The sequence below is a fragment of the Nyctibius grandis genome, chromosome 4 (assembly GCF_013368605.1).
Source record: "Nyctibius grandis isolate bNycGra1 chromosome 4, bNycGra1.pri, whole genome shotgun sequence".
NCBI classification, from domain to species: Eukaryota; Metazoa; Chordata; class Aves; order Nyctibiiformes; family Nyctibiidae; genus Nyctibius; species Nyctibius grandis.
Window position 1 is genome coordinate 18,102,845 of NC_090661.1, and position 20,848 is coordinate 18,123,692.

Genomic DNA, 20,848 nt, shown 5'->3' on the forward strand with positions numbered 1-20,848 from the left:
CCGGTGGCAGTCTCGGGCCGTCAGGTGACTCCGGCGGGCCCCGGAGAGCGGCCGCCGCGCCTACAAAAACAGGGCAGGCGGCAGCGCGGCCTTCAGCGGCGGGACCCTCCGGCCTGGCTCCCTCCCTCCGCAGCCACCACCGCCATCATGGGCCTCCGCGGCCTCCTGCTGCTCCTCGCCGTGGCGGGGTCCTGCGCGGCCCTCATCAGGTGAGTCGGGGGGTCCCGCGGGGTCTGGCTGAGCCCCCCGGGCGGGGTTGGGGATGGGGGGGGGAACATGGGGCGCATGCACCAGGTGCTGGTGCAGTGGTGGCCTCCGGGCTCCTCTCGCAGGCACCCCCCCCACATACGGTGCTGCTCCCCCCTCGTTAAAGCAGAGGTGGGAAGGGCTGCGACCCCCTCCTCCCCCCCCCCCCCTCCCCCGCAGATGGGGGTTTGGGGCCGATGCCCTGCCTGGAGGGGGGTCTTGCCGCAGCTGCTCCTATTCCTGGTGACCTTTGGTCACTCCCCCAGTCCTCCGGCTTTGGGAGAAACACCAATCGTGGCACAGCGAGGGGGACCCGGCACAGCGTGCTGGTAGCTGCCCCTGGTTTCAACAGAGCCGTGCCGCCCCTCTCCTCGGGGGGACTCCCGCAATCCCCCCCCCACACACATTAACAGGTGGGTGTTTGCCCTCTCCTCACAGGATCCCCCTGACCAAGTTCCCCTCCATGCGGCGAGTCCTGAACGAGGTGGGCAGCGAGATCCCGGACATGAATGCCCTCACCCAGCTCATCAGGTTCAAGCTGGGCTTCACCGACATAGCTGAGCCCACTCCGGAGATCCTGAAGAACTACATGGATGTGAGTAACCCCTCTGCTGTGGCAGACCCTGATGTGATACTGTTTGGGTGGCTGTCACTTCTGGGGGTGCCCATCCCAGGGGGTGGTGGGATGTGCCAGCCTTGCTGTTGTGCCACAGCTGGGAAGGTGAAGGAGGGAGAGATGTTGATCCTGTCAGAGATTCATGTGCCCCATGGATTGGTGGGTGGTTGCTGAAAGTTGCTTCCCATCATTGCTAAACTAAAAATACTATTACTACTACTAATTATTATAATAATAATAATTAAAAAAAAAAACCTCACTGCCACCCAAGCAAGAGCTTTGCAGCTTGTGTGACCTATTTCCTTTCCCCTTTGCCACGAGTTAACGATTGCAAATAGGGGCCTGCTCATTTGCAGCCGTTCCTAGCATCTTTTGGCCCGTTTGGGTTCCACTTTCTGCAAGACGGGGACATAAAAATCACGCCCTACTCCTTGGGGCTTTGAAGCATAAAAGAGTGACCACAGGGCAGGAGGAGAGGGCTTGGACTGGGCACCTGCTTGCTATGGAACTGGGGATGCAGGACCCTTTCTCTTGCTATCCTTCATCTTCTGCATGGCCTTGGGAAGAGCCACCCTGCACCTCCACCTTCTTCTCGGCAGCTTAGGGAGCAAAGGGATCTTCATGTTGGAAGCAGCAATAAAAGGAAAAGCCAGATAAAGGTCATGAGGTTTGCCCTTGCCCAGCTGCCAGACACGTGTGGGGTATCCTATTTTTGGGTTCCTCACCGGGTACCCTTGTGGCTCCTGCTGGGGACGATGCAAGTGCTGGCCACCAGAATAAAGCTGGTGCCAGATATTTGGGTGTTAATTCAGGGTATTCCCCACTGCTCCCTTTCCCCAGGGACTCTTGTCACCCAGCCAGCACCGTTCTGCCAGAGCTGTGCTGGGGAAGGGCCACCAGTGTTTTAATCAGCAGTGCCAAAAACCAGAGCACTGGTGGTTGTACCACAGTGGTGCTTCTTGTGCCTGCAGCTTGGGCTGCTGCTGCTCGGGGAAGGACCCTGCTCCCTTGTTGAAGGGGGAGCATCCCAACCTGTGGTGGGAGATGAGGGACTGCTGGGTCCCTCCTGGCATGGCAGAAAATGCTCTTGCTGCTGGAGGAGCTGTTGGGAGGAAAGGCACAACCTCCCCTTGACTGTCCTGTATGGTCTCCACCAGCCCCTGGGACCCCTTGTGGGGTGAGGTGATTTGTAATCATATGGGGCCTCTTTGTATGGGCCCTCTATACCAGGGGTTCATTTTCAACCCCCAGCAATAATTACAGAATCACTGGAAGCAAGTGCTGCCTCCCCATTACAGCTAATTGCAATGGATTATTAATTACTCAGCAAGCACCCCCCTAAAACTAAGCACACAGGAGGTGAGCAGCTTTGATAATCCTGTTTTCTCTCTTTCTCCCCCCCCGTAATTAAATACATGGGGGGTTTGGAAAGGCCATAGGCTGACTTCTCTGCCAAGCATGACACAGCTCTCTGCCCCTTTGGGAGGGCTGGGGAGGGACCTGCTGAGCATTCCCCATTCAGCGTCTTCCCTCTGGATAGAGGGATGTCCTGCAAACATCTCAGCCACCCAGGTTTCTTCCAGTCCTAGCAGAGATGCCCTCGCAGGGCAAAGGTATCCATCAGATACCTGTGCTACAGGGGCTTCCCCCAAACTCTCACCCCGCAGCCCTTAAATCCCTCTCTGGGTGTTGCTGCTGAAGCCCTTTTCTCCTTCCAGCTCCTCCAAAGTCTTCTGACACCTGCGACAGCATTTATTTATTCCTGTCCACCCCAGGGGCCCGCCGACCCACACCGAAAGCCCTAGTGGCTGTACCCACACCTGCAGTGGGCTGAGCTGCTGCTCGCTGCAACTCACTGTTCCTCTGCGAACCTGCCAGCAAAGCAGCTTCCCAGCCAGTTTCGGCTTTTCAATAACGCAGGTGTTTTGCCTGGCTTCCTCCCATCTCTTTCCTATGGTGAGCCGCATGCCAGCCTGCAGACCTTCCCCCTTCGTTTCTGCCCTGTCTCCCTGCCCCAAAAGTCCTCCCCCGCAAGTGCCCATCCTGCTTCTCCTCCCTGATTTATTCTTTTCCCACCCGCTGTAATGAGGTATGAACACCAAAGGGGAGCCTCCCTTCCAGAGCCAAAGTCTGGGAGCCTGTCACTGCCAAAAATGAGGAGAGCAGTGTCTAAATAAGAAGCTGGTCCCCTTTTTTGATCCTATGAGATTTTTTTGGTCTTTAATCCCTGCTTTTAGCCAGTCATCTCTGCTCACAGCTCCCTTCTCCTCCTTTGCAGGCCCAGTATTATGGTGAGATTGGCATCGGGACGCCCCCACAGAAGTTCACTGTGGTCTTTGACACTGGGTCCTCCAATCTCTGGGTGCCATCTGTGCACTGTCACCTCCTGGACATCGCCTGCTGTAAGTGTCACCAGTGCCAGCTGTGGCTCGGCAGCTTCTCCTTCCCTGCAAAATGCAGATCCTGGCATTACAAGAGGAGAAACTGAGGCAGCAGCATGAAAGGGCTTGCCAGAGGCTGATGGGCTCTTTACAGTCAGAGCTGAAAATAGGATCCCAGCCTCCCTCATCCGACCTTCCTTACTCCCTTCCTGTTTTTTCCCCTCTGCATCACCCACGCACAGCTCCAAATCTTCCCCAACAGCCTTCCCTCCTCAGCCCTGCAGCCAGGGAGCAGCATTACAGGTTGTGTGATGTTTCTCCCCAAATTATAGATCAACACTGCTGTTGCCCCATTGCGCAAGGCTGGTGAAAAAAAATCAGTCTATTGCCAGATCTGATACAAACTGCCCTAGTTTCTGCTTTATTGCCGCATAGAGCATGTACGTGCATGTTTATGGATTTATAATTAACGAGAGCCAGGTAGGCATGATGAGATGAGAACATCTTAGGGACTACAAGTTTCTTTGCTCTGTGGCATTCCTACACAATAAACCTCTACAGTTGAAAGTGTCAAACCTGGCTATGGCAAAATGCCATTCAAAAGCCAGTAGCTGTGCTGCTTAAGCAGAACAGAGAAACCTGTGGAGCCAACAAATGCAACCATGAAAGGTGGCCCACAGTTCTTGTTGGGGGTAGGGGGGAAATTTGGACTTCTTGCACAGCCCTGTAGTGCCCAGAGAGGAGAACGGACCTTCTTGCATACATGAAATGAGATTTAGGACACTAGTAGGGTGGTGAGGTCCAGGTCTGGTCTGTCCTGGGGGTCCCTGATCTCTAGCAGGGAGCTGGTTTCTCAAGGCAGTGGTGCAGGAGTTGCTGGGACCAAAGGGCTCGTTTTATGATCCTGCCAGACTGGGATCCAGACGGCCCAGCTGGGGAAGTCCCCATATAGCGTGATTTGTTTCCGTAGGGCTCTGGTGGTTCGTCCTCAGCTGCTGTCTGCCTGCTCAACAAGCAGCCGTGGAGCCAGGCTGGCTGAGCTAGCCACATGCTGCTGCACAACTCGTGACTCAGGAGGAATTTGCGGAGGAGGAATCTGCCCAGCCATAGAACCAGGGATATCTTACAGTTCCCAGCCCTTCTGAGGGGAAAAGTAGCTTGAACTAGGGGAAAGCCCTTCTCCTCTGCAAATAAAAGAATATTTTGAGCCCTCTCTGCACAAAAAAAAAAAAATGACTGTATAAAAAAATTTCTAGGTAGCCTTAGTAAAAGAAACAGATAAATCCATAAAGTGAAAATGTTCGTGCCCAGAGCAGGCTATATTTAAAGCCACCTTGCTTCTCCGTGGCACAGGGGACACGTTTCGCTCTGCTGGCTAATGCACCGTGACACACAGGCCACGTAGCCTCTAGGCTCTTAATACGTACTGACCAAATCCGATTTAACGGCCAGATTGGATCTGCCCACCTAATTCCTCAGATGTTGTAAATGCTTTGTTAAACAGTCCGGGCTTGGCAAGTGCCGGGTTCAGGCCCACCTTCACGTTGTTGAGTGTCTGTCCGGGTGAGCTGGGCGGTGTGGGGTTAGGTATCAGGGAGCCCTAGGTATCAAGAGCACTGATGTTGTATGTCTGCCTGTGTCTTCCTCCCTGGCTGCAGTGCTGCACCACAAGTACGACGCCTCCCAATCCAGCACCTATGTGGAGAATGGCACCGAGTTTGCTATCCACTACGGGACAGGGAGCCTCTCTGGATACCTCAGCCAGGACACTGTCACGGTGAGTAACAACTGTACTTGCCCTGAGCTGCCCCAGTCTGCTTTCGGCAGAGCACTCAAAGCCATACGATTTCAATGGGTCTAGTTTCTTGAGCGTACTACTCCTATTGAGTATGCCTCAGCGCCATATTTCTGAGTGTTTTGAAACAAGGTGGTGATGATTACTGAGAAGGTGATGATGACCGAGGCAGGCAGAGAAGAGGGAAGGTATTAACCAGCAGGTCAGCAGGCTAGGAGCGTGGACCGGATGCATGGTGCCCTGCAAACACAGTCTCTGGTCATCCCTCCAGCCATCTTCCCCCTGAGCCCAGAAATTTCCCAGCCCAAGCACACACCAGCACCACTGTGCAGGCTGCTGGTGGTGCTTAGCTTGTTCCTGGCCGATATCCACGTGGTAGTGGACGTCCACTCAGGCAGCTGCCCAAATACGGAGCAGAATGGGCTCTTTGCAGCCCCATCCTGGTCTGGTGTCAAGGATGGTGCTTATGTTTGCAAAGGTTGTGTAATGCCTTGGGGCTGGGGTGGGAGGGGGGAGGGTGGTTTCCCATCAGCATTCAGGGCCCAGCCTGAGGTAGCCAGTTGCTGGTGGTGGCTTCCCATCGTTTCCTTTTCAGTGAGCAAAGGCTGAGCTTTCTGCCCTGTGAAGGGCGGGCACATTTCTCAACTGCCTTCCAGGTACAGCTGCTGAACGTCAGCGGTGCACGTGCTCCCAGATTACTTGGTCTGCTGGGAGGGATAAGAGCATATGTTTGCTTTGAGGGGACAGGGGAGACAAAGCAAAAGTTTTGAATAAGCACATAAATGTAGGGATTTGGGGTTTTCTGGGTTAGGTTCAGATGAAAAGTATTGGCTTACCATTTTCATCAGGGTCAAAAGTAAAATATCCATGAGGAGCCCAAAGTGGGTGGCTCATGCAAGGAGCACTCTTTAGCCCATCCTTATAGCAGGAAAATTTCAGGCTAGCCTGGAAGCACCAGACGTTGCTGCTGCGCTGCATCCAAAGATGCCAGCAGCTCAGGCTGGGTGCAGGACCCTCTTTGGGGGAGAGGGCTTTTGATGGGCTCGGTGAACCCAGAAAATCAGTGCAGACAAGGCTGTGGGGGAGAGCCGTGAGGGCTGCCAGCAGCTTCGCACCTCTGGTTTTGTTCTCTGCCTCCTGCAGCCCACCGAGCTTTCAGTTTTGTTTCAAGTCATTTATTTCCTGCGTCCCTCTGTTCACTTAGAATCACCCTGCCACAAAAAAAAAGCTGCCTGAGCCTTCCTGCGGCTCTTGCCAAATGAAGGCACCCTGCACGTAGCATTAATGGATTCCATTACGTTAGGTTTGCAAAATACAGATAGAGCAGGCAGAGGCATCTGCATTCATCCCGGCAGTGGAGCAGGGCAGAGAGGCAAACAGCGAACTTTATTGTCGTGTGAAAGTGTGGGCTGGTTTAGGCACTTTCTGGCTTAAAACAGGGGCTGAAGTGAGTCAGAAGGAAAATTGCAGCTTTTTTGTTTGGTGGTTTTTTTTTTTTTTTTTTTGCTTTGTAATTATCACCCTAATGCCTGTTTGCTAATTAGCTCTCCACTTTCCAGCAGCTCAGAGGAAGGATTTTCTGCCTGAGCTTGTTTGGGAAGTAAGGATGGCTCTTGGCAGCAAGCACGGCTTGTAGCATTTGGTTTCTGTCTGGGCGGAAGGAAGAGAAACTTCTTGCATGGAGCCTGAGCAGTGTCATGCTTTTGCAGGACACAGGACTGGGGGCAACTCAGAGGGTCAGGGACCAAGATGCTTCCTCTGATGCACAACATCCCATAGGCAAGCTCCCAGCTGGGTGTAGTCTGGAAGTACAGACATTAAAACAGCCTTCAGGGTGACCCTCTCAGTCCCAGCTGTCCCAATGAGTGGAAGCCACAGCAGCCTCTGGTAGCACTGACATCTGCCTGAAAAATGCTGGTTGGCAGGTGGTCCAGAGTCCTTCAGCCCTGAATTTTTTGTGGAGAAGGTAACTAGCTCGTGTCGAACATCCCCTCTCCTTCTGTGGAGGAATGATGCCTCGCAGCACCACACACCTGGGCGTTCCTGACCCTCTGAAGAGCAGTGGGTTCAGCCAGCCCTCTGCTGCTCAGGCATCTGAACTTTTTATCACAGCCCGACATTGGGATGTCCTTTAAAGACAGCAGTGAAAGCATCACCAGCTGAGGGGCGTGAGGTCTCTTCCAGGGCTGCTGTGCAGGTGCAACACGCAGGAGATGCCCCTCTCTGCCTCCTCCCTGTGGGTCTGCAGACAGGAGCCCAGAGCTCTGGTGCCAAACCATGCCACGGAGGCCCTCACCTCTAGTCTGCCTTTGCCATCTGGCACTCACCTGCTCAGCTGAGGCTGCTAACAGGGAGGCCGGGCGAGCTGCGGGGTGCTGACACCTGTCTGCAGAGTGCTGGAGGGCGGCCACCACGCAGCCATCCACTGGTAATGATTTTTGGTCGCTTTGTGTCTGGGCAAGAGCCAGCCAAGGGATGGAGACGAAGGATCTGTCACCTGGTGCCCAGTGCTCTGCTAAAGATGCTCTTGGGTTTCAGTCCTGCTGAGGACTTCGCACAGGCAGGGTCTGCTGAGACCCCACGACCGGGCAGGTATCTGCCTCACTTTTGGGATATGCAACCAGGGCAATATTCAAACAAACCTGGCGCTCAGTTTCATCAGTCCATTGCATTTTTTTTTAAAGTGGAAGCTTTATTGAACTTTGAGCTGCTGCAGGATGAGCTGTGCTGAGTGGTGGAGTTTGTAAACCCACGGCATAAAACTGGGGTGCCGGCCGTGCGCCGGCGAGCGGATGCGTTGCTGCGAGATGTTTTGCCCCACATCCTGCCCTGTGGTTTTAGCTTTTGCAAGGCTCAATCGCCCTTTCCTAGCGTGAGCCAGCACCGCGTATCCCAGCCTTGCATTGTCGAACCCTGGGGGGATATTAGTAATTTGCAGGGATCGTTATCTGCCATCAGGTAGGAGAGGCCAGCTTTTTAGTCCAGCCTGGTTCACTACAGGGCTGCTAGCTGCAGGCTGCGAGGCTGAAATTGTCCTAGCACAGTTTCTAAAATTGCCCTTGGTCAGCCAGCAGCTTGGAAACCTGTGAACTGCTAGAGCAAGGAGCCAGCAAACACGTTCTGCTCCCTGTCAGCAGAGCTATCGTGCTTTCTGTGATCTTCTTTCCGGGGATCTGCCCTTGCAGGGCGTTTCAGCTTTCCAGCAGGGAATGCCACTCCTTCTGGCAAGAGAGGTGACCTTTGCATTCATAGTATTCCACTTGCTGTTTTCATGCTTCGGGCTCAACCTCGCTTTCCTGGCTGGGTCTTCTCCCCTCCCACAGGAGGTCTCTGCAGGCTGGTGTGTCTTCCAGGAGGTGCAGCAATATCGTGGGGATGTTTCTTATGTAGGGGAGATTGCAGGGGTTGTTGGCAGAGGTGAGAGGGATTTGTGGTCACAACTGGGGACGGTTGTAACACTCAAAGAGGTATGATACAGACATAAATTAGAAGATGTCCAGGGTGGGAAAGAGTATTAAAGGCGCAGCACAAGAGCTTTTCAGACTGTGAGGAAAGGATGAAGTAGGCAATAGGGAGAAGGATGTAGAGGTGACAAAGTGATATAGAGCCCTCTGTGCAAAGAGGAGGAGCTGCAAAATGGCATGACCAGTGCTGGGACCCAGCAAAAGGCTGAAGTGCTGAGGGAGGTGCGCAAAGAGCAAAGGGGAGCTTCTGCCCATAGGGGTGCGCTGGGCTTTGCAGGGACTGAGGAGGTGCCACTGTGTGGCCACAGTGGCGTGCCCCTGCCCCCCCACCGAGTAGAGTGGCACCAGGGTATCTGGTTTCTGCAGCTGCCTTTAAATGCAAGGGTGAAAGCAGGCAGGAGTGTGGCAGCATGTTGAGGGAGATCCCCTTTCCACCCTGGTCCCCTGAGTCAGTTTTCTTTACAATCTGCTTTTCCCTTCCCTCCCCATCTCCCCTCAGCTCGGTGACTTGAAAATCAAGAACCAGATCTTCGGGGAGGCTGTGAAGCAGCCAGGCATCACGTTCATCGCTGCCAAGTTTGACGGCATCCTGGGCATGGCGTTCCCGAGGATCTCTGTGGACAAGGTCACCCCTTTCTTCGATAACATCATGCAACAGAAGCTGATCGAGAAAAACATCTTCTCCTTCTACCTGAACAGGTAGTGTTGGGTTTGATGGCACGCCTCTGGCAAGCCCAGCTGGGCATTTTTCTATGCCTTCCGGTAGCACCTCTTGCTGTGTGCCAGTTTACACCCTGGCCCAGCACTGTTGGGGAGGTCTCCTTGCTGGAGCAGTCAGGACAAAATCTCTTCTGTTTACTGCTTTGAAGTAAGAGGGTAAGTAGCAATGCAGCCATTTTAGTGATAAAAAGCTGGGTAGATCTGCTACCAGATTTCTTAACTGATGAAGAGACAGAGGATGTATCCAGAGGAAAGAGAAGAAAAAATAAACAGGGTTGTGATCATGAGATTGCACACTGCTAGTGCAGTCCCCATTAGGGGGGTAAACACAGCCCCAGTCCATTGCTAAAATCCATGAGCCCTGTGGCCACCACCATGTCACGTCCCAGGCAAGCATGCCTCCCACCAGTCATCACTAATGATGGGGCTAACACTCCCTCACCCCCCCAGGAAATCCTCCTGCATGGCTCCCAGCTCCTTCCCACCCACTGCTGCTCCCCCCAGGACACCCCATCCTCCTCCTGGCACCGCAGGGTGGACTCTGAACTACTTCAGTCCAAAAAGTAGCACGCCAGGAGCGAGGAGGGCAGAGAGCACTGCTGCTGGCCGCTCAAGCACCAGCCCTCCCCCATCACCATATTTCTTCCCATCTGCTCGGCAGCGAGCTTTTATCTGACGGTAACCTTGAGGATTCGGCTTTGAGGCTGCTGGCTGGCGCGGACTCAGGTACAGATAACCTAACGCATCAGCCATGTCCAACCCTGCACGGGTGCTTGTTACAAGCTGATTATTCGGGTAGTCCCTGCACCAGTGCTCAGTTCCCCTTTGCTGTTCCCCTTCTGTGCAGCCAGTTTCTCTGGGTGTCTGTGAAACCACAAGGCGAAAAGCTGCAGGATGCTTCAGCTGGGCCAAAATATTCCCATTTCCCCACCCCAGCCTACCTCACAGTATCTGTCCTTATATTAATGTATTATAGCAAGACATAAGTCGTCTGTCTCCAACGCTGCTGATGCATGCTTCACCCCCAAGCACCCCAGCATATGTTCAGGGGCACACAGAGGGGGGTGTTCTCACCCTGCCCCTGGCATTCATGGGTTTGGGTTTTGGTTTTTTTTTCAGAGACCCCACTGCTGAGCCTGGTGGTGAGCTGCTCCTGGGAGGGACCGACCCCAAGTATTACAGCGGCGACTTCAGCTGGGTCAACGTCACACGCAAGGCCTACTGGCAGGTCCACATGGACGCGTAAGTCCCTCCTCCACCCAAATACATGCATGGGGACACGTGTGCAGGCAGCTCACGCCCAGGTCTGGGCTGAGACCCTCCCCGAAAGGGAATCATCCTCTATCCCAGCAACACATCCACGCCAGAAAAAAAACAGATTAAAATCCCACCCCAAGTCTGGGTCATTTGTTGCTGGAAGGGGAGGAGAGGCAGAAAACAGCAGGCGATGTTCTGCAAAATCCTTTCCTCTTGTTTCCTGTTTGGCCCCTGAAAATGCCTGCTGCACCCTTGCAAAGTGGGGAAAAAAGCTGACATGCTCTTCTTGCAGGCAGGCCGAGCCCCACTGATTAAAAAACCCTGGCTTTGCTCAGCTCTCAGTGAGGCCTGAGCTGTGTGGCTCACTTGCACACAGCTCCAGCGGAGCAGGATGAGGCCCCAGGAAGACAGCCCTTGACTGAAGGGCACGGCGCAGCAATCAGCACACATTGTTGGAGGCAGAGGGGCGGAGAGCGGGCTGAGCTGCCAGTCTGCCAGCCCTGAGGTCTATTCTGAGCTCTCCCACGTGATGGGAACTCGGAAGCGGCCTGTGATCAGTGTGTGTCCTTTTTCTGGGGATTGCATCCCTCCCCAGCGCAGGGTTTTAGTCCTCATCTTCCCCCAGCCCTGCCACATTGGCAAAGCGTGGCAGACCCTTGGCTGGAAGGCTTTATCTGTGTGTGCCGCGGTAAGACGTGATGCTGTTGAGGAAGCCAAGCAGCTCCTGTCTTGCCTGTTCAATGTATACGAACCCTTCCCTTGCCCATGACCCCCTCAGCTGTCACACCAGCCCTTCAACCCTTTCCTTTTTGCAGTAGCACAGGTTATACGAGTCCCTAATGCGTCACCCTTAGCTCGCTCACGGGCCCGTTAGTCGTGGTGTTTAGCAGGCAGCATTCTGGGCTGCCTGCACAAATGTGGTAATGCACCAAGGCACCCGCTTAGTTGGGAGCAGGCAAGGGCCCTGTGGAGAGGCAGGGGATCTGTGCACTAAATTGGTGCTGCATCAGGATTTCTGAGTGCCTGTCCTTCTGGGCATGTGTTGCAGCCCTCCCTTGCATGGCTATGTACTGCGCAGGCTCAGCCATCTTCAGCTCTTTGCCTGCTGCTCCGCACAGCCTTCGCTGGGAAGTCTCTAAGGGTTGTCTTCTGTCTGGGCACCTCTCCCCAGGGTGGATGTTGCCAACGGGCTGACTCTGTGCAAAGGGGGCTGCGAGGCCATCGTGGACACAGGAACCTCGCTCATCACTGGCCCCACCAAGGAAGTGAAGGAGCTGCAGACAGCCATTGGTGCAAAACCACTCATCAAAGGCCAGGTGAGGTCACGATGGGAAAGCAGAAGTCCATGGCCATTGCAGCATCTGCGCTGATGCCCTGCTTTGCACCCAGGTGCTTCTAGAGACCCCAGTCTTCTGCTCCCTCTGCTCTCTGTTCCCAGCCGGTACCCCTGGAAAAGCCCCTGGCATAGCAGGGACCCCACCACCTTTTGACGCCGGGTAGCATTTGACACCCTGCTCGTGCCCTCAATAGAAGGCACAGTCCCGTGAACTTGAGGCTTTGGGTCATCTCTGCCGCCTGTCTCTGGGAGGTGGAGGAGAAGGGGTGCAAATTGTAGCTGAGGCCAAGGATTCACGTTAATGTGAGTCCAGAGGCACTTTAATATAAATATATTTAATGCAAATGACAACCCTTCATGCCAAGTTTTTAACCATCTTAGCTAATCTCACAAGGTCATCTCTCCTCCCTGAAGTTGTGGAGGAAGAGGGATTGTAAGGACCGTCTGGGAAGGATGCTTTGCTCTGAAACCCTTCCCAAATCACAGAGCTGGAGCACTTGTAGGGCTTTTATGCAGTGCGGGAAGACCCCATGCTGCAGCAACAACTAGCTTAGACCTGCTACCCTCCCCAAGAGGGTGCCAACGTTAATTAAACCGGCTTGGTCCCTTCCATCACACTGTGAGTCCCTGTCTGTGTCTCTAGGCTCTATTGAGCCTTGTCCCCCTCTCCTGTGGCAGAGAAAAGACCCCCAGCCCTGCTGCATCATGTGCTGTGCCCTGGGGCTCAGCAGAGCCAAAAGCTGAACCCACCATCCTTTGGCTCCATACCTATCTCTAAAACCCTCTGGCCCCTCAGCTTGCAGCCCCAGGCAGGGAGCCACCTGCTTACCCCAGCTCAAGCCTTCTTTGTGCCCTGAAACAAGCAGTTCATAGGGAACACCACAGCAAAGACATGGTTGTGCCTGGGGGAGACCATCCCCTTTCCTGAGGGCATGGGAGCGCCTGTCCAAGTCTGAAGCCTTTGCTGTTTCTGTTTCAGTACGTGATCTCCTGCGATAAGGTGTCATCTCTGCCTGTCGTCACGCTAACACTAGGAGGGAAGCCCTACCAGCTCACTGGAGAGCAGTATGTCTTCAAGGTGCGTCCAGGCAGCTTTTGCCAGCCCTACACTTCTCCCGCAAGGCCTAACTTTTGCCTTCTCCACTGAAATCTCAACCATGAAGTCCCCAATGCAAGGGCAGTAAAAGCAAGGCTGGAGCTAGCACTTGGGAAAACGTCTCAAAGGTCGGGGTGACAGGGTGATGGCATTGGCTGATGGACCCAGGCGACCTCACCAAAGTCCTGCAGGAATGAGACCCCCTGCATGATGATGATGAGGGACAGCAGGATGGGAGAGAAAGGGCAGGCAGGATGTTGCACCATTTTCTATAAACATTTTGCCCATTTCTGCTGGATTCTGGTGCCATGAGGCCAGCCTTGTCATAGCAGAGGCCACCAGCCTGGCATTTAAGCTAGCAAGTCATTTAAGCATTTAAGCTTGCAAGTCAACTTGCAAGGACCATCTTGTGCAGAATTTCAACAACTCTAATTCAGAGTTGCATGGGCTGGGAGGCTTATGGGCACATACAGCTTTACTTGATGCTTTGCTGGGTTTGGAGCCGTGGGAGCGGCAGGTTCGGAGTTACTTTTGCAAGTTGTGGATCTCAGGCTGGGAGAGGCTGAAGCGCAGCCAGCATTGGCAGGTGTTACTGCCAAGCCTGTGAGGTTGAGGGAAGGGGAGGACCTCCTCGGACTGAAGCTCTCGCTCTTTTTTCTAGGTTACTGCACAAGGAGAGACCATCTGCCTGAGTGGCTTTTCAGGTCTGGATGTCCCACCCCCCGGAGGCCCACTCTGGATCCTGGGAGATGTCTTCATTGGTCCCTACTACACCGTCTTTGACCGTGATAACGACTCTGTTGGCTTTGCCAAATGTGTCTAAGCGCCTGACCCCCACTGCCTCTGCCCCACACACACTTACATACACACATGGGAGCCATAGAGAAAGATTACCAGGATTAGAAACCCAGTGAGTGGAAAGAAGGAGGATAAAAAAAAAAAAAAAAAAAAAAGGAACTAGATTTAAAATTACATGAAAAATAGTCATTAGTGCCCTGCTAGCTACTTTTTCCCCTCTGTTGAGTAAGTGGTGCTGGGAGGTCTCTGGTTGACAGCTCCAGCTGGAGTAGCCCCTTGCTTTACTGCTAGGTCTTCCAGTATTTGTTTTTAAGAATGATTCTCAGAGCTGAACAAGGCCCTCTCATGTCTCCCAGCCCTGGTCTCCTTTCTGGGAGGGCAGCTGGCTGGAGCCAGCCCCCAGTGCCTCTGTTCCTGCAGAGAGGCTGTGCGGCTGCTCTTGGATTTGGGCTTCTGTGCTGGGGGAGAGGGATGGGGAAGGCTGTCCAGAACGATATTTATTTATTGCTTTTTCATTGATGAAGTGGGGGAGCGGGATGGGGGGAAGAGTCCATCACCCCTTTTCGATGGGTTGTGGCAGCAACCACTAGGTCATGTGTCAACAGGTTTGTGCTGGCTTGGTCCTAGAAGAGCACATCCCAGGCTGGAGCAATGAGGCATCGTGGTAGCATGGCCAAGGGTTGAGTTTCAGAGCCCAAGGGCTTTGATGGTTTGTTTTTGTGTTGTGACAGCACTACTAAGAGAGCTGGAGGCATGATGTCCGTGTGCCTGACTTAACAAGGCAGGGATTCATAGCGGGGCTCCAGCCAGTGGGATTCTTCAGGGAGTAAGAATATAAAGGGGTCAAGATAGGATTTAATAGAGGTCACTTGAATTCATTGCCCCGAAAGCCCAGGTTTCTGCTGAGCAAAGTCACGTGACACAGGTTCTCTTGAGTTTGGTGAATTTCTCCCGGGTTCCTCAAACCGCAGATCTTCCCAGCTTCGTCTGCAGCCAGTGAGTTGAGAATAATGTTTCCTAAAGCAACTAAGTGATCTACAACCTGAAATTGCACTGATAAAATCTGTAGGTGTTTGTCAGCCATGTAAGACCTTTTGGAAACATTATTTGCAGTGTTTTGAACTGCCCAAAACTCAAGAAACAGCAGAGCCAGCAAGCCTCCCAGGCAGGAGGGTGCTGTGGCAGCTGCTGGACTTTTCATTTGCTTTCCCTGCTGCCCCATCGTGAAACCCGACTGCCTTGAACATGCTCCTTACCTGCTTTCCACCTTAGAATGCTGGTGAGAGCTCTGTTCATGTCCACCCTGTGTTGCAGATGGAGTGAGGCACAATCCTGCTTCAGAGAGGTGGTAGCTGATTTAGCTGTGCTCGCAGATCCTTCCAGAGAGCCGACTTCTGCACATACGGAGCCGCTCGCTTCACTGGGCTGGAGTCAGTAGGCAAACACTGGTGGAGCTGGGAGGACGATAAAGTGAGTTTTAAACAGTACTGGAAAGCAGAAGAGAGTCTGCCAAGAGTCCCAGCCTGTGCTGGGAATAAAAGACTGATCACTTTCCCAGTGAGCTGGATCAGGTCCTGAAGTTAGGGAGTGGCAGCAGATGAGGGACAAAGCTGAGGGTGGCAGGAGGACCAGACCAGCACTGGCCGTGACCCCAGGCCAGGCAAAACAGATGGTAAAACCCTGGCTCCCCAAAATTCACTGATAATCCTGCCAGTAGTACTGGTGAGGCCAAGGAAGTTCCTGAGAAAGGTCTTTGGGCAGTGGGTGAATAGATGGTTGTGCCCAGTGAAATGCATATACATCATCCCCAATATTGAATTCACCATGAGCATCAGAGGCATGGGTGGGGAAGTCCCAAGGTGAGCTGTGGGAGGACAGTGAGCACGTAGCCTGCGGATGTCCCCTGTCCCCACCCTGTGCAGCTGATCAGTTTGGCTTTATAACCATGCGTCACACCTTGGAGGGTCTGGCGTGGGCAGTGGGGACAGGCCTGGGCACATTTCTGATGCGTGTATTGTCCCCTGCAACCCTGGATGTGACAAATGCTGCTCCTGAAGTTTGCTTCTGACTGCTTGTAGTCTTCACCTGCAACCCTGCATCTGGACGCATAAGGACATCTGTTGCAGACTGTCTAGAGAACAGTAGCGTCTTACCAAAAAAAAAAAATCCATCACTAGGTACTCCAAAATCGACAGATACTCAGCACCTCTTCAGAGAGCCCCGGTTTCACGCCGACTAAGTGCCCAGAGCTCCTCCAAGTCCTGCTACATCGTTTCCCAGCTGCAGGATTTCTCCAGAGCGGTGACACAGGCAGCCACTCGGGTACCTGCTAATCAGACCTGATGAGAGGGGGAAGCCTGACGTGGAGCTGGCAGTGGATTTTGAACATCTTTGTCATTTGATGTAAGTGGGATGTGCAGGGCAGCCCCAGAACAAGCCACAGGCTGCGGTTCTGCTGGGCGTGCAGTGCCTTGTGCAGTCCGTGTCGTAGCCTCTGCGGTAACCCAAGGCTGGTCTGATGTCTGTCCTCAGGCAGGAGACTGCTGCCTGAGGAAAGAGCATGGCCCAGAATGATGCCCTGAGTGACGTACCTTAGTACAGGCTGGAGGAGCAGTTGATCATAGTCTTCCCTGAATGGGTCTCCTCCCCTTGTTCTTTTATTTGCATTTTTAAACCAAACTCTAACCATGTGACTGTTTTTTTTTTAATCTAATTTACTGTCAGAATTATTGTCTCGTCATAGGAAATTGAAATGAAAATACAGTATTTCCCCCCTTAACTCTGAGAGTGGTCTTTCCTTAAGCAGTTTGAGATGCCAAACTTTCTTGGTGTCCAGGCACTGTGTCTCCCTAATGTGTCGTCTCAGTATGTTGCCCACTCAGGTGAACCCATATGTGTTTCAGAAGGGCTCCTTCCTTTCTCTCTGATAAGGAAACAGGCTGGGAGCCTGTCAGGTTTGTGTTTTCAATGTATTAAAACAACTCAGCCTCTTCAGGGTGGTGTGACAGTGTCACCTTCCCAACCCAGCACCACGGGGGTGGCAGGCACTCCCAGCATCTCTCCTAGCCTACAGCATTCTCCTGGGGCGACATCTCCCTTGCTGAGTATTGCCAAGGGCAGTCCTCCTACAGGATACTCAAGACTGTCCCCTAAGCCTCTGGGCCAGCTAGAACAAGCTTCTGCTTATCTTGGGACATAGGGTGGTCCTGTAGCAGCCAAAGCGGGACTCTAGTTTCTAAGTCCAGCCTAAAACCCACTAGTGTGTGGAGTTTATGCTCCCAGAGCCTGGTGATGAAGAACATGGGGTGGTTTTTTTTTTTGAAACGTAGGAAAAATCCATCCCTCTTGCCTGGCTGTGCAATTTTTAGTCCTAGCGCTGCTGTACAGGAGCTGGAGACTCCGATGCAGAATGAAGGCCCCATGTGCCAGGTGGAAGATAAGAGCTAATCCTGACGATGAAAAAAGTGTCATCTACATAAGCAAGATGGATGCAGCCAAGTCCCATCCCCTTTTCTGAGCGCAGATCTAAGCACACAGAGAGCTTAACTGATTTCTCCACTGGCACATCCCGAGCTTCTGTTCCCCCGGGATGCCTTAATACCCCAATCAGCTGTTCTCCTACGTTAAAGAGAGTGATTTAACCCAAAAAGGCTGGCTGGGTCCAGAAAACCAATCATGCAGCCCAGCGTTCTTCAATAGCCCAAGGGGAGAACCAGTCATCCACTGCCAAATATTTATCGACTGGAATACAAGGGCATTGTTTCTGCTGGGGGGATTGTGCCTAAGCCTGTAATGGTGCCGTGAGTAGTGAACGTTACATCTCAGTGGGAACAATCATAGGCTTGATCTTGGCCAAGCTGGAGAAGCCAAGAGCCAGGGTTGTCCACACACGCTTTTACAGCAGGGAGCAGGGCACACGCCAGCCTGCATGCAGCCCCACATTATCTTGCCCAGCAAATCCTCAGGTTTACACCAGCCCCCCCCATTTACTGCACCATCTCTGCAGAACTCCATGCACGTGACAATTTGATAACTCACTGTTTATTAATGTCTCCACTGATGCAAAAAAAGATAAAATTTTTCATTATATGTCCCCTTGAGTAGTAGGGTGCTTGGCCCTGACCCTCAGGGCTGTCTTCATGGGCCTGATCCTTCTCCAACCAACGCTGCTCAGGGCTTTGCTGAAAGCCCACTCAGACAAGGACCTGCCCAAGGAGAGGGAGGGTGAGACCCCTTGTTGATGGAGATGACTTTCTCATCTGGTTGGCTCAGCGATTTGGTGCTTTGGGAAACTATTTTTACTCACCATCGATGACGAAGAACGTTGTTTTGGGGGCTGGTGGCTTTTTTCTTTTCTCTCTTTCTTGAATTTATTTTTAGGTTCCTTTGGGAGGGAAAAGAAGCGGAATGCAGACTGAAAGCTTAGAGGACAGGAGACAGAGATCAAGGGAGTGACGAGATGGGATTTACCCCTGCAAGCCTCAGGCTACCTTACTGCTTATGGGGCTTAGCAACCCACTGAGGAATTTTATAGGTGGAATAGGAAAGAGCATTCAGGAGGTTGTGGGCTTTCTCCTTCAGAAGAAAAGCAGGGGCAGGTCCTGCTAATGGTTTTCCAGAGAGCTGGAGTAGGATTTGAGATGGAAGACTTTCTCACGGGTCTTACAGCATTTGATCGTGCTACAGCCCACATATCTTTAACATGATTACAGGAGAATTGCTTTGGGGTGGGAAACATCTTTCTGTTCTGTTCATCCCATGCTTAGCACCAGGGGATGCGGGCCTTGATGCCGAAGTAATACAGGCAATTATTCATAGTTATCTCAGCTTTTATTTGAAAGGAAAGTGGTCCTAAACCTTACAGTTGAGGGCTTGCACGCATGACCTTTAAAGACTCACAGAAAATAGGAGGACTGTTAAAATAATGCAGAGTCTTGAGGGTTTTTTGTTCCTTGTGTCATTATTTTTTAGGCCAGTTCCCTAATTCTGAAGGGTCAGATGAATGGTTGTTGAACTGGTGATGCTGCATATATGCTGTTGTGGTCCATGGTAATAAACCGCTCACTGCTCACACTTAACATTGAGAAAGGGGATGAATTACCAACCCAAGGACCCAAAAGTGCTCTGCAGACTGTAGGGTTGACCTGGTACCCGGAGAAGAGAAAAAGCAGCCATCCAACCTCCCTGACCTTTCAGTCCTGTTCGCACCAGGGAATGTGCCTGCCTCTGTTGATCCCACTTTCCCCTACACCACCCTGCTGCCTCCTCTTGCCTTCTCCAGACCCCTTCTTTGATCTTTTTCTCTGCTCACCCACCTGCTAACGTCCCTGCCTGACGTTAAGAAGAGGAGCAGTCCTATCTACACAACTTTCCCCAGAAAAATGGACAGCAGGCTCATCAGTAGCTCCTACAGCAGAGAGCAGTCTGCATCCAAGGGGTTTCATTGCTCCTCCTTGAGCCTGAGGGAAGGATGCTCTGCACAGCTGTGGGTTGCCCAGGATTGTCCAAGCCCTCCAGAAAAGCTGACGACATCTGGCCGCAGCTCTGCCTCTCCTGCAAACATCTTAATCCTATGGGAACATCACTCTCACCCCAGCGCTGCTTCTGCTCCTTAGCAGCTTCTTGGAGAGAGACCTGGGTCTCGTCACAGGCAGCCATGGCACTGATAAAACCCTCTTTACTTTGGCAGGACCCAACACCACTCTGGCAGCAATAAATCGCAAACCAAAGGGCAAATTGTCCTTTTTTAACCAGCACAGGCGCCTTCAGAGTGATTAAACTGGCCTCGTGCAAACTGAACCCCCTCCAGCCTGGGAACGCTGTGGCCGCACGAGAAGTCCCCTCGCATCACACCGACCCACGAGGACGAACACGGGGTGAGTGCCCCTACACCTGAGCCAAACCTGCCTGCGAGCAGCTGAGTGAATTACCATCCTTATTTCTTAGCTCAGCACTTTGCGGGTAGGCTTAAGGCATTTCCAGAGGATTTCCCTTCCCCTGCAGGTCCTGCTAGCACAAACTTGTCTTACCCAGCCTGTTTCCAGCACACTGGGATTTCTCTGCTCCCCTTCCTTGGCAGCCCAGCTGAACTGGCTGGTGCCTCAAGGCCACCTGCGCCAGGCTGAGCCCTGCCTCTGTGGGGTGACACGGCATGTCCTCGCGTCCTCATGTCCTCACCCCTCCTCGTGCCACGGCTGTGTCCTCTCGAATGACCTGCAAGCTGTCCCTGCATGGTACCAGCTGCTCTCTGGCATCACATCCCTGGGGGGATGCTACTGCAGCACCCCAGAATGGGGTTTCCACGCAGCTCCCAGGGCAGTTGGCAACTGGAGGCAGCAAGCACTTCCCTGATCCTGTGCCAAGCCTGGGCACTGCCAGATCTTCCTGGGCTTGTCCATCCTTCGTGACATCCCCACCTCCCTCCCCTAAAGCAGCTGCATGCCCTGCATCTTGCTGCCAGGGTGCTCCTGCCCCTGCTCACACTGGGATTTGCTCAGTGTTGGCAGGATTTATCACCCCACACGCAGGATTTATCCCCTTTCCATCCATCCCCCACAACCAAAGCACGTTTTTCCCCACAGCACTGCCTCGCCCCCACCTTCCCTCGCCATGCTGGCCCCATCGTCCCCACATGCCCCTGCCACGCTTCCTTTAGGTTTTTCACCCACGGGAGTGAACTCGCAACCCAGGCTGCAGTGAGTCCCCACTGCAAAGGTCTCTGTGGATGATGCTGGGGAGAGTGGGACCGAGCATCTCCTCCGGCTGGACAGGGAAGCCGCTCGGCTGGGGCCCGGGAGATGCCCTCCTCCAGTGGGGTGCCACCAGGATGCTTCAAGCGGGAACTGACATCCCTGTAGGGGGGACACGAGGAGAAGGGTTGGAACACGGAGGAGCTCTCCTGCATGGAGCATGTTTGGGGGGAGGAGGGGGGCTGCAGGTTGACCTTCCAAGCCCCTAACTCACCCCCCGCTGCCCACCCGTAGCCCATGGGTGCCCCCCCCCCCCGCCCTCCCCTCCTCCCGCAACTCCAGCGCCGAGGAAGCGGAGCCGGAGGCGGTGCTGAGCAGGATATGCAGCGACTCCCCGCATCCCTCCTTGTGAGTATCCCTCGCTCCTCCTGATGCCTTCGGAGGAGACCG

General features: G+C 53.4%; 1 protein-coding gene across 1 annotated transcript; it reads left to right on the forward strand.

Annotated features, from left to right (window-relative positions):
* Positions 1–16,488, forward strand: CTSD (cathepsin D). Its single transcript, XM_068398711.1, has 9 exons — positions 1–209; positions 685–841; positions 3,141–3,264; positions 4,902–5,020; positions 9,002–9,201; positions 10,342–10,464; positions 11,651–11,795; positions 12,795–12,893; positions 13,573–16,488. Exons 1-9 carry the CDS (start codon positions 148–150, stop codon positions 13,732–13,734), a joined length of 1,191 nt encoding a protein of 396 aa, XP_068254812.1. The 5' UTR covers positions 1–147; the 3' UTR covers positions 13,735–16,488.
* The last annotated feature ends 4,360 nt before the right edge of the window (positions 16,489–20,848 follow it).